Source organism: Anas platyrhynchos, chromosome 8 (assembly GCF_047663525.1).
Source record: "Anas platyrhynchos isolate ZD024472 breed Pekin duck chromosome 8, IASCAAS_PekinDuck_T2T, whole genome shotgun sequence".
NCBI classification, from domain to species: domain Eukaryota; kingdom Metazoa; phylum Chordata; class Aves; order Anseriformes; family Anatidae; genus Anas; species Anas platyrhynchos.
In genome coordinates, this window is record NC_092594.1 from 33,469,945 (window position 1) to 33,482,745 (window position 12,801).

Genomic DNA, 12,801 nt, shown 5'->3' on the forward strand with positions numbered 1-12,801 from the left:
TATTTTTAAACATTGATGGTAGTTTACTTACATAAAGATCCTGTGCAACAATGAGAACAGATCCCAAAACAACAGCATACATCACTCCTTCATTAATGGAATCAAAATTCAACAAGTACCTTCGATAGCAATACATTTGGATGTCCACTGTTTCTCAAATGTAGTTAACAGCTTCTTCTGCCGGATGCTGATCACATATTCCTTGAAGTCAAATTCTTCAGTGTAGAACCGCAGCAACCCTAGCCAGAGTTCTCCAAGTGATTCAGTGTTCTTCCCAAGAGAAGGCAGACGCTTCTTCTACATGCAATTGAAGACAATTTATACAGGTACAGTATTAAAAAAACACTTTTCCTACTCTCAAACCACCTCGTTGTCTACCATGGACAGGCCACCGTAAGGTGCAACTAACAAGTCACTATAGTTAAAAGCAATCCTGGATCGGGCTGATGTTATTATTTAACATTACATATATTTTTTATATGTATATAAAAGGTAGACCCTCCTTTCAGCAAAATAGAGTTAACGTGGTAAGTTGTAATAATATGGATACAGAATTTTAACTACTCTTTTGTGAACTGCACTGTTAAAAATATATCACTTTCTCATAAAAACAATCTTCAAGCTTTAGTTACTCTTCTGGAATTAGAATATTACCAATTCTTCCATGTCATCAAAGAAAAAGGCATTCCATCCATCCACCATTCTCTGTGGAATCTGTTTTCCATCAAATATCTGCCAAAATAGAAAGGGACACAGTTACCACTCTAATTCAAAGTCACCATAGAGGACCTGCAGTTGTTAAGAAACTGCACAAAAATAGAAATCTTTTAATTTTAGCTATTACTTGTTATATGGGCAGTATTTCCAATTGGTAAAGGACTTGGGAATCTTTTTGTATTTTTGCTATCTCTCTCTTAAAGTCCTTGGATATTTTATTTTTAATGGTTCCTTACAACTAAGAAAACGTGACTAAATAACCTCATCAAGATTCCGACATCCCTCTTGCCCGCAAAATCTGTAAGTAGACTTTATGAGATTTCTATTACATCGGCTTTAGCAAAGCCAAGGGGAAATTCCACTGTTATTTAAATGTACTCTCAGAGGTAGCAATAAAATAACAACCCCCAACCGCTACTGAAGTATCACCAAGAAAGTCAGAATCTCAACTGCTGTGTTTAAACCAATTTTCTTCTTGTAAGCAGGCAAGTAGAAAGTCCAAGAGTGGTAATTTTCAGAAGTGCTCAACAGTTACAGCGTATCCAGGGAGAGGCAGATAGCTAACTAAGTATATTCCTTCACTTACACAAAGAAGGTACAGAATGTTATTTTCTTAAATAAAGTTGCCAGGCACATGCCAAACAGTACCTTTAAAGTTGTACCAAAGCAATCGTTACCCCTTTTTTCCCCCCTTACCTTATCAAAACAGAAAATGAACTCTGTTATAGATGAATAATTGAACATTTTAAAAAAAAAAAGTTTGACAGTAATTGATAGACTTGCATCTCATGAGCATCTGCCACAACCTTATTATTACAATTCCCTTCCCTCCCTCACCTGCCTATTTTTTGTTCAAGCCTGCTTATTATGTAAATATCATCCTAAAGCCAAAATCCCAAAGTAAACTTAACAGCAGAATTTAAATCTAACAGATTCCTGGTTCTGTTGCGACTTACCTGTTAAGCTTTACCCACTAAAACCGTGTGAGAGTTAGAAGCTTGTTAATGAGGAAGTACCTTGCATTTCATTCATCCCTCTAACCCTAAAACACACAGATTTCTCAGGTCTGGCTTGAAGCTACAGTGCATTTATTTTCCTAGACTATTTTTCTGTAAACCTACCTCCTGAAGAACTGGAATAACTGGTGGATTTCTCTGTTGTAGGAAGTACAAAACCATAAGGATATAGGCATATGAAGACAGACTACCACGGGATGCATCACCAATGTCACAGCGCTGAAAAAAATACATTTTAAATAAAGTATTGAATTTACATTACATTATTCAAGAGTAATAACTATGACAGTGAGCAAACACAATCCCACCAGTAATAAAGAACACATTTATTTCATAACTAAAAATTGGTCTATGAAACATGAAAAATAAAAGGCGTTTTAATCAAGCATCATCTGGCAAGCCTAGAACCCAATTAGACCGACATAAAAACAGAAACCCTTCTAATAGACAAAATATTTTTGGTTTATAACGTGCTGGAATACATGCTAGGAACATTACTGTCTTTCATGGAAATGGACAATTGAATTCTGAGATTAGAACTTGATTCTGACACACATAATCAGATGGAGTATAGTCAGCTTAAGAAAGTGTGAGTCTTCATATCAATAGCATTCTGCTATCTTGCTTAATAGCAACTGTAAAGGAAAGATAAACTTAGTGGTTGTATCAGAAAACACAAATACATGCGTACAAATAAGTATAACCTTTTAATATTACCTTTGCAAAAACTTTCATTGTATAGCCCAGATACTGCACTCTAGGATCAATAGCTGCATATGTAGCCAGCATTCTTGTATTATGCTGTGCCTGAAAAAAACAAAATTAAACAGGTTTTTCAATGTAATTTACGGTTTACTGTAGTGTAGTCTGCAGTTGAAGCACAGGAAATGCAGAATACAATTGGAGGATAAAAAACACACACAGCTATTCTGCAATATTCATGCAACATTTCCTGCACAAACATGACTGAAAGGTGAAATCAGGACATCATTAACAACAACTGTGGAAAACACCACCAAAAAAACTAAGTCTGTAAGATGACTCACAACTGGATCAAATCCGACTAATTCAATTTTCATAGGAGAATGTGAGCCCATTACATAAGAAATAGTGCAGTTCATTGTACTAGGCGTAAGCTGGGATGAGATGTACTATTCATGATGGCAGAAAGGCCACTGACTAACAGCTTTTTGGAAGCATTCACAAAAATGCTGTATCATGATACTGATATGCCATCACGCTACTTTCTTTGGGATTAGGGTGTGGCTACTATTTAAATAATGTAGGAAAAAAAAGGAACACACACAAACACTGTAATTCCAGTCTCAAAATTACTCCCTCAGATGATTATTTGAAAGAGTTGCAACAAATTAAAAAGTTTTCTTGAACACAAAGGCAAACAAACAGATGCTTACCAGTGTATTGTATAAACTGATATCCCCTTCTAAGCCACTCCGTCTATGTTCAAATTTTACTATAGGCACTTTGGCTGTTGTTATAGGCAAGATGTTTCTCAAACCTGGAGAGGCAACACTTTAGTACATAAAACATTTCTATTAACTACGTATATAGTAAAAGTAAGTATAAAACAGACAATACTTTAAAACACGTACCTGGATGCTTCTTGAGAACTTTTGCCAAACCTTCTATTATTTCCTTACAGTTCAATTTCTAGGGAAAATAAATATCACAGCTTCAGATGTTTAAACATGGATTCTGTCCCAACAAGCACACTTACCATCAAACATGTATTTTGTATAGGAAAAGTCTACGTACAAAAAAGAAATAATCTATAAGCCATTTATGTAAACTTGTGGCTCATACTCTCTGTGTGGACATTTACGGTGCTCTGAATGTCTATCTACTGAGCACTAAGTAAACTAAGCTGTATCTTATCTTGCTTCAGTTGTGTGGAGTAAAACAAGCCAGTGTGCTACTAGCAAAATCCTACCTGCTCTGTGCACAGAAATCCAAACTGAATGAAAAACCTTATAAAGTTCTTGAATTTAAACAGTAAAACACACCAACTTCAGGAGTTCTTACCTCCGCATTTTCATGCCCTTCCAATGTCATGCAGATATCTAGATCACTGTCCCGAAATCCAAATCCATTTTTTGAAGAGCCAAACAAGCAAAGTCTGGCTTTGTCTGATCAAAAAAGTAGATCAAAAATCAAATAAAGTAAAACAGAGTTCTTTTGCAGTTTAACAGTAAAATTCCATGCTTACCATGGAATACTGCTTACTTGAGATGTCTGGGTGCACATAAAAATGAGTTTTAGACAAGCTTACAACATCATTTCTAACAATTCGTATTTGATAATGGAAGAAGCATACTATTTGAACTGATTTATAGAAATTGAGGTAGGAAGAAAAAACATGCAGTTTTTGAGTGAGGTGTGTTACAGTGTCACTAGCCATTTAAATGTCATCCTTAAGTGCGGTAATTTATTTTTATTTTTTATTTTTTATTTTTTAATATGCAATTGCACTTTCCTTTTTTAAATAAATCAACATGCAAACCCAGACACCAGTAAAACTCAAAATAGCTCTGCTTTGTCTGTGGGGTTAAGGCACTTAAAATATAAATGGAACCAAAAATATTACTGGATCTATGTTGCATATTGTTCCCGTAACTATGTAAGTTTGCCCTCATTAAGTTTCTATAGCCATAACATTGCTTTTATCTTCTTGAACAATGTAAGAATAATAATACTTTACAGAGCAGTATTTCAAAATGGTTTTATATACAACACACATTTTTGTTTGAAACAAAATATTGTAATGCATTTCCATTCTTGTAAAGGAAAAGAAAGTTACGTAGCCAAGACAAAGCAATTTCTTCTTAAAATACATTTTGCTGCTAAACTGGAGCCCTAAACCTTTAATGGAATCTGAAATCTTAAAGTATTTCAAGGCTCTGTAACAGGTCTCAATCGTCAGCTGCTGCCAATAAGCGGAGGGCACAGCCAGCAGACAGAAGTGTAATTCACAGTTCCTTGATCACTGGCCAGCTACAGCAAAATGAACGGCCTTCTGTGTAAAGCAATGGACTGGAATTCAGGAGACCTGTGTTTGGTACCTGCCTCTAGCACTATTTTATAGCATCTCCAAAAAGGTCAATTCTCATCTCCATGCCTTGATTCCATCACTACAATATGATACTTCTTCCTATTTTATAAAAGGGACATGAAGATATAAACTAAGGTTTCCAAGACACTCGAACACTGGTGACTTGGCAACTAAAGTACTTGGCCCACAACTCAGATAACATGAAACCCAGCTGGCCAGGACCCATTCAGTCTTTTGCTTTTTTTGTCCTGACTGCAATAGTTCTGTATCTGCATTATCACTCTTGCAGCTTTTCCTACACTCTGGAGACTCTCCCATGGAATGGCACAGGATGGATGTTTGCTTTAGAAGACTACAAGATAGGTTTACATGCAGAGTTAAAACCAGATGCCACTGCTTTAAACATGGACAATGAGCGTTAATGAGGTGAATTAAAACTTCACACTGGACAATTTCAGTGGAGAAAGCAGTATCAAGAATCACTACCTACAGTTACATACCATTATACTCTTTTCGAATAAATCTTTCCAAACTTGCCAGAATTTGTTCTCTGTTTTGTTGCTCAGATAAAGGAGGAGATAATTCATCTAAATAAAAACAAGTTAAAACACAGTCAACCTGTGACATTCTGCTACCTCAAAAATCTTTTCAGATAACTAAAATAATCTGATTATATACATTTTTAAACAAACATTTGCTCTCCTTGAATATCAATTAAAATGTTTTTCTTTCTTTTTATGATGTCATTACAGTTGCTGGGATTTTCTTTCAAATGTCTGATCTTTTGGCAATTAGCCAAACACTGCACCCAAAAGGGGATTTTCCCACAAGATGACGTACAAATTGACAAACACAAGATCTAGTTCTGCCCAGAGACAAGTTTTCTGAGAACACCATCAACTTCTTAGTAACTAACCTAGCAGAACTTCTTCTCATTGAATGTACTAGAATGAGCGTTTTAACCCTATAATTTTTTTTTTCATATCACATATCACGGTTCAACTTACCAAAACATCTCTTACAGACGATATCAAGTATTTCTCGAAACCTGTCTGTCAATGGTGGTAGTGGTTTTAGATCAATTTTCTTAAAATCCTCTGGGCAGTCATTTTTGGAATGTCCATCCCGTTTGCAGATGCTGCATACTATAGTTGGAGGCTTACCAAAAAAAATAAAAAAACACAAATACCATTTTCCTTATAAAATTGTTCAGCAGATCCAGCATTTGCATTTAAATTATGCAACCAAGAATATTTAACATCTGAACAGCAGAGCATCTACAAAGAACATGAGCACGTCTCAACAGGCTGCATTTATTTCTCACAGTGCATAAGAGCACCTGAAAATTCTACAAGAAAGTAGATGTGGAAATCAAAAAGCTGTGCATAATATGGGGGCAACAGACTGCCTAGTATAAATGATGTAGATGTTCAGTGGTTTTCAGTCCTGAGTAACAGGTACTCTAAAAATGCCAGAGCTACCATTCATAACAGACTGGAACAACAGACAGAAAATCCCATTACCCATCCACCCTTAATTTTAGTTATTTGAGAATACCAGCCCACTCATACCAGCACAGCTTAAATAAGCCACTTACCTTTCCTGAAGTTAAAATAAACTTATCAAATACATAATGCATTTCTTCCGTAGAGAGTCTGCCTTCATCTTTGAGATCATGAGCTTCCACCATTGCTTTGCAGTTGTGCGAGGTAGCTGGTGTGCCAGTGCACTGATTCTGAGAAGACTCTGTTACCAAATTCTGTCTACTTTCAGCATCAGAAAATTCATTACTAGAATTTGTGTCATAGGACTGATGTTCACTGCAGTTACAATGGTGGCTTAGCTCACCTTCAGTTAGACAAGCTTCTGAAATTTCTAGATCATCCCTCTCTTTAAGTGATTTTTGCTTTAATTCACAGCATTCGTTAGAAATAAGGGATAAAGCTGTTTCTTTGTCTTCATCATAACTAGAATCCAACGTTGTAAGTAGCAAAGAGTCTCTGTTCTTGGAAGTATATTTTTTGGCTACACATTCTACCATTTCATTACATTCAAGATCATTCTCTGGTATGTTACATCCACTTCCTGTATTTTGTTTATCTACAACTTTTTTCCCTTGTGGAAGGCAACAGTTGGCAACAGATTCTTCAGATCTTGTGGATTTCTTATTAATTTTCCCTTTTTCTTTCTTTCTGGTATCTGGCTTGGATTTAATCCCATCTTTACTTTGTGGACACGCAAAATATTTATACGCTGTCCTAAATCGCTCCAGGATGTACTCAAATACCATCTGGCTATTTAGACTTCGTGCAACATTCCTTTTTAGTGCAAAAGGATCTAGGAAGAAAAACAATAATTTCATTAGCAATCTTTAATTGCTGCATTTCAAATAGCTAATCCAGACTAAAGTAGTTAAAACACTTAAATTATGATACAGTAGTTCAAAGTGAAAGATTCTTATAACATAATCCAGAACCGCATTTGGATACACTTAGACAATGTAGGGCCCATAAGGCTTCTTGGATTTCCTCCATACAAAACAACACGTGTGGCCACAAATGGCCAGCTAACATAAGCTACCCTGAATAGAGTTAGTTTTAAAAGGAAAAAACACAGGTACATTATGCCACTATATCATGGTGAACTTCTAAGCTAGAAATGCAAATAAACGTCCACTTATTTTGCCTTTGTAAGTCTGACTGCACATTTTGCTTCATTAAAGAAGGATTTGCATTTCCAGTACAAAATTAATTTATCTAAGAGTAATGTTATGGTTATAAGTATGACGTGAACTAATCGCACCAGGTTTCATTCTTAGTCCTTCCTAGCAATTTCTAGATCAAACATTTTTTCCAAGTAAAAAGAGCACTTACATAGTTGCTCTACGTTTCCCTTGGAAGACAGAATCAAATTGAGATTCTGTTACTCACTTCATAATTTCAGTTACAAATTTTACATTAAAAAAACAAAGACACTACTGCACACACACAAAAAACACACGCAACAGAAGCTGAATACAATCTTTCTTTCTCAAGAATTTGTCTTTTCATCTTACAGGTTTTGGTTTCCCTCACACTGACTACATACTAGTCTAATTTTAAAGCTTTCTAGCTAAAACTGATCGAAGGAAAGTATTGGGAAGAAAAGAATTGGGAAAAGAAAGCCATGTGAGTGATTTCAAGATCCTCTACTTGACATACACCTCAACAATTCATTACCTGAATGAGAAGGAAAAGTAAGGAGAAGGAAAACCTTACTGACTGGTCCTTCAATATTCCTTTAGTAACTTATTCTTTACCTGTATGATTCTCCTTGACCTATTTATCCTTACCCCTCTCTCACCTCATATGTGTTACAGAAAACACAATTCATCAACATATCTGTATCAACTGTGTCCAAAATTCATTACTCATGCTTTCATAAAAATATCACCTTAAATGGTTTCTTAGCCTTCCTCACATCCCCAATTCTTGTATTCTTAAGGCCAATTCAGAATGCCATGTATTGCTCTGTGACTTTCCCTGTTAAGTATCGTTTACATATTTTTTCTGAGCTGAGGAACAGAAATAAAGACGTCTTCCAGTTATAAAGAAGTAACAGACAAAACACATTTCTTTCTTTGTGTTTCTCTCCCCAAAATACATAACTCAGGTTACGTATTACCATCAAATTCACATGGTCTTCTCCCCACAAAAGCATTTCTCAGACCATGGTATTCAGACCATGAAGCATAGTCTATGACGTGCTATTCAGTTTCACAGCATGGAAATACTACCAACAGGGAAAGGGGCAGGGGTTACTTTAGTGGTTTGCTTCAGTTCAACCTGATCAGAGTTAATCTCTCTGCTCAGCCTGCATCAGAATCAGAAAAACTGATAGCTGGCAACACTCAAAATACATTGTGGTTATGGAAATGCATGTAGAGGTGCCAAAAATTCATAATACCGGAATTAACAAAAAGGAAAAAAAACAATGGTTTACAGAATTAATGGTTTACAGAAATAAATTAAATAGATGGAGATAATAACAGAATGTTAAGAAACAGTGAGAAAAATTTACACATTTTTTTTCAAGGACTAGAATTGCAAAAAGTAATGCTACAGAGAAAAATGGTCTGTAAACAGTCTAAACAGTTGACAGAATGTACCAAAAAAAGAAAACTTTCCTCTCCAATATCATTTAATTTACTGTCCAGATATGCTGCAACAGACCTGTTAAGTACAGGGTATATGAAGATAATAACGTATGATGACTACAGAACTAGAAAAAGGTATTATCCTACCTTCAATGGCTATTCGCCTTTTAGGCCAGTTCTTGTTCTCTCTGGTTAAGAGTTCTTGTACCCGTATGCTGATGACATATTCCTCCAAAGCAAATTCCAGTGTGTAAAACTTCAACAGTTCTAACCACAGTTGCCCCAGTGAAACTTGGTGAGGGGTTTTGAATGCTAAGAGTGACTGAAATAAACAGATAAGAAGACTCAGCTGCACTAAGAAATACAAACTTTTTTTTTCCTGCTTCCATCCAGTATTAATGTTTAAAGATCAAAAACAGGACTAGGACACAGAATATGATTTCAGCGAAATAAAACCATTGACTTACGTTGCCGTGTTTCTCCTTTGTATTATTTTGGCTTTCCACTTCTGAGCTGGTTACCTTCTTACCACCACCTTTTTGTTGTTCAACTTTAGTTTTACCTTCTGCTCCAACTGAGTTTTTTGCTGAACCATTTGTTGACGGTTTGTACTCCCACCGTACAAACTTCTCTTCTTCTATACCTTTCAGTTGGTGGTCATCCGGCTTCTTTGAATCAAAGCCTTCAATCTAACAACAATTAGAACAGTTCTGAAGCAAGACTGTATATAACACACACAACCAAAAGTTTTCACCAAAAGTAACAATGACATTTGTAATATTTAACCCTCGCAAGAATAACTGATGACAGAAAAGTAAATTTAAAGTACAAAGTATTTCCCGTTCCTCCAAAATACAGCTTGGTACAACTGCACAGGCTATAGCAGCTGTCTTTAGGCATCACCTGTATGAGGATTAAATACCAGTATGTTCTATTTACTAATTTCTTAAGCAAATTGGTTCTCTGTATTTTATGACCTTACAGAAATTACTGAGATTATTTCAATGTTAACAGTAGGGTTACTGTATTATCAAAATACTTACCCAATTACCCAAATAGGATGGTAAAATAGGTGGTTTTCTTTGTTGAAGAAAAAATATCACCATTAAGGCAAAGGAATATGAAGGAATTCCACCTTCAGCCTGACAGTCAACGTGGCAGAGCTAAAAGAGAATAAAACCATTACTTTTCTGGTATAACATCAGCATTTCAATTTAAGATATATCATAAAAACACAAATATTTAAGAAACGATGGGAGATAAGTACTAAAGCCAAACAGAAAACCCTTTATTTCAAAAAACGCAGTCAACAACGTATTTCATTTTATTTTTAGAAATGCATGGAAAAAATGGTAAAGTAGTATAATCAATCCTCAGTCATCAATCGTTCATCTGTGATCCAGATCATAATACAACACACCACTTTTCTTGTAGTATTTGCCACAATTAAAAGCATAGATCAGTCAGGCCACGTATAAAGAAAATGCAAGTTAAAATAACTCATACATTCTTAGTTACACTAATTTATTTTCTATTACTTTCCTTAGTTTCTTCACATTTTGTGATTGTAGGGCACATTTATGTTCCTATCTACAATTCCAGTCAACTGCCAGGTACTTGCTACTGTGCGGTAGGTATCTCATGTATGGAGATTCTATGCATCTGGTTGTAATTTGATATTGATCTTTCCCATGGGAACTCATGAAACATGTAATATATGTATCAGATGTCAAATAGTTTTTCTTCGTAGTTCCTATTGCTGTTTCTTTAAATATTATAAAGCAGATAGTTTGGTTAAAACACCTTACTAAATCATACAACATTAATAGCATTAAAAAAGTAGTTTTTTGATAAAGCAAAGACGTTTTAAGTATGGCCTGACAGCAATTTCATTATTCCATTTCATGGCAGTTAAACGCTGGCTGTGAACACTAATTTGATTCCTCTGGTCTCCACTGACATCTGTAAGAAATACAGCAGGATATGGCAACAGCCTCTTTTTGAGCAAATGTACCTTCTTTCAATGCTACCTCAACAGCAGGGCGTTTGCAAGACCTGTTTGTTCTGCTGAGCTGGTTTTTAAGGAAAATTAACCATTTTTAAGAAACCAGAACACTAGCTTGCCAACAGAATAGTGGGAGCTCCAGAAACATACATAATTTCACCAACAAAATCTTCAGTTACATTCTGGCCTGTTGAGGTAACAGAGGTGAACTAATGGTATGAAGTTCTGTTCTACAAATACATCTGTGGTATATTATACATCACACTGTACACAGTACTTAAAAATAGGAAATAAACATATTTAAATATCCTCAATGTTTATAAACTTACTCTAGCCCAGTAGCGGAAAGCCAAAACCAAGGGGATGAGGACAGGCTCCAGTTTACCAAGTGCAGCCAGAAGGTCAGTTGTAAGGCAAGCCACATCATTTCTAGCACTTACTTTACACGTCAAACCACTGTAATTGTAAATGCAAGACAGAAAAAAAACAAAAAATAGTTAACTCCTTGAGTACCCAAACATTTTCTTGGGGGGGGGGAGGGGGGGCATAGGGGCATTTCCACCATACTAAAAACATTCATTAAGGTGTCTCCCTATGAAAGATCCCAATCTTTTAAACAAAAGCTATGGAATATACTCTAATTTTCTTTACTATTAACTTATCAGTTGAATCTGGAACTTACAGAAATTCATTAAATGTAAAAATAAAAAATGTCATTACAGTACAACTAAAAATACAGAAGAATTTGCTCTGTGTTTAAGTTCTGCCATTACTTAATTGTGCAATCTTACACAACTCACAAACTCCATGTACATCTTCCACGCACTAAATAAACATATAAAACCAGGTCAACTTCATGTAAGAGTTGTTAAGTCCACAGAAAAGTTTATCTAAACACTTTTTGTTTTGATTCTCAAAATAATTATTTCAATTCTCTTAATACTTAAAATGTATTTGTATAATCTACAAATGCAGAAAAAGATACGCCCATCCTTGTTTCATTTAATTCCCCAGAACTTCAATCATACACTTCTAGTCAGTCAAAACCATGTGAACATCATTCAACAACTACATTTCATTTTGTAGGTTGCTACTGCTTAGGAATTTCCAACACTGACATATGACATGTCTTTACTGGCAATGTGAATCTTATAAAATCTTTTCAAACAATTGGATTAATCTAATGGCAGAAACTTTAAATATTAGTATTGAATTTAAATATTAAATTTAAAATATTAAGTGTATGTAAATAAACTTTAATATTAATGCTTAAATATTTAAATATTTAAAATAAACTGAGACCCATTCAGTCACATTTCCTTTAACTACAAGTAGAAATTTTATTTTCAGACTCCTACAACCAATGAGATCTATGTATCTTGTCTAGTCCAGGCACATGAACATAGCTAAGCTTCCTTTCTAGATTTTATTTTTGTTATCAGCAATTCCCTTTTGATGTGAAAGTCAGCTAACACTTATCGTCAAGAGTGCACACAAGCAGCCAATATGAACAAGCATAGCAGAAAGCGGAATCTCATTAAAATCCTTTCCAATGACACGTACCTTTTAATATCTTTGCAAAAGACAACAGGAACTTTGGCATGAAAATCTGACTCCACATCTGAGTAGACAGCTAAGCAAGGAGAAAAAAAACATTAGACAACGAAGTTGTCCATAGTTTTCCCAGTTGTGTCTTCAAAATTTAACATTACATTTATACCAAACATTTACAGAGAAATTCAAATTAAGTGCTGCATTTCTAACCACTAAGCATTATTTTCTGGTTACTTTCACTCCTTTCAAGTGGAGCTGATCTATTATACGTTGTCTAAAAGATCAAAAATGCAATGTTACTTGT

At 35.1% G+C, this 12,801-nt stretch overlaps 1 protein-coding gene across 5 annotated transcripts in view; it reads right to left on the reverse strand.

Moving 5' to 3' along the window:
- TUT4 (terminal uridylyl transferase 4) overlaps window positions 1-12,801 on the reverse strand; it is a 46,349-nt gene that overhangs the window by 11,990 nt on the left and 21,558 nt on the right. For all 5 annotated transcript variants that reach the window (XR_011811180.1, XM_038183194.2, XM_038183195.2 and 2 more), the window contains 15 exons: window positions 12,507-12,576; window positions 11,273-11,399; window positions 9,982-10,101; window positions 9,406-9,627; window positions 9,086-9,260; window positions 6,401-7,140; window positions 5,811-5,961; window positions 5,304-5,390; window positions 3,777-3,880; window positions 3,347-3,404; window positions 3,149-3,252; window positions 2,451-2,540; window positions 1,839-1,952; window positions 655-732; window positions 120-297 (listed from right to left, as the gene is read on the reverse strand). Coding sequence is in view for 4 of the 5 variants with exons in the window: in XM_038183194.2 (XP_038039122.1) it covers window positions 120-297; window positions 655-732; window positions 1,839-1,952; window positions 2,451-2,540; window positions 3,149-3,252; window positions 3,347-3,404; window positions 3,777-3,880; window positions 5,304-5,390; window positions 5,811-5,961; window positions 6,401-7,140; window positions 9,086-9,260; window positions 9,406-9,627; window positions 9,982-10,101; window positions 11,273-11,399; window positions 12,507-12,576 (2,418 nt within the window). In the remaining variant the exon portion in view is untranslated. The remainder of the gene's footprint in view (window positions 1-119; window positions 298-654; window positions 733-1,838; window positions 1,953-2,450; window positions 2,541-3,148; window positions 3,253-3,346; window positions 3,405-3,776; window positions 3,881-5,303; window positions 5,391-5,810; window positions 5,962-6,400; window positions 7,141-9,085; window positions 9,261-9,405; window positions 9,628-9,981; window positions 10,102-11,272; window positions 11,400-12,506; window positions 12,577-12,801) is intronic.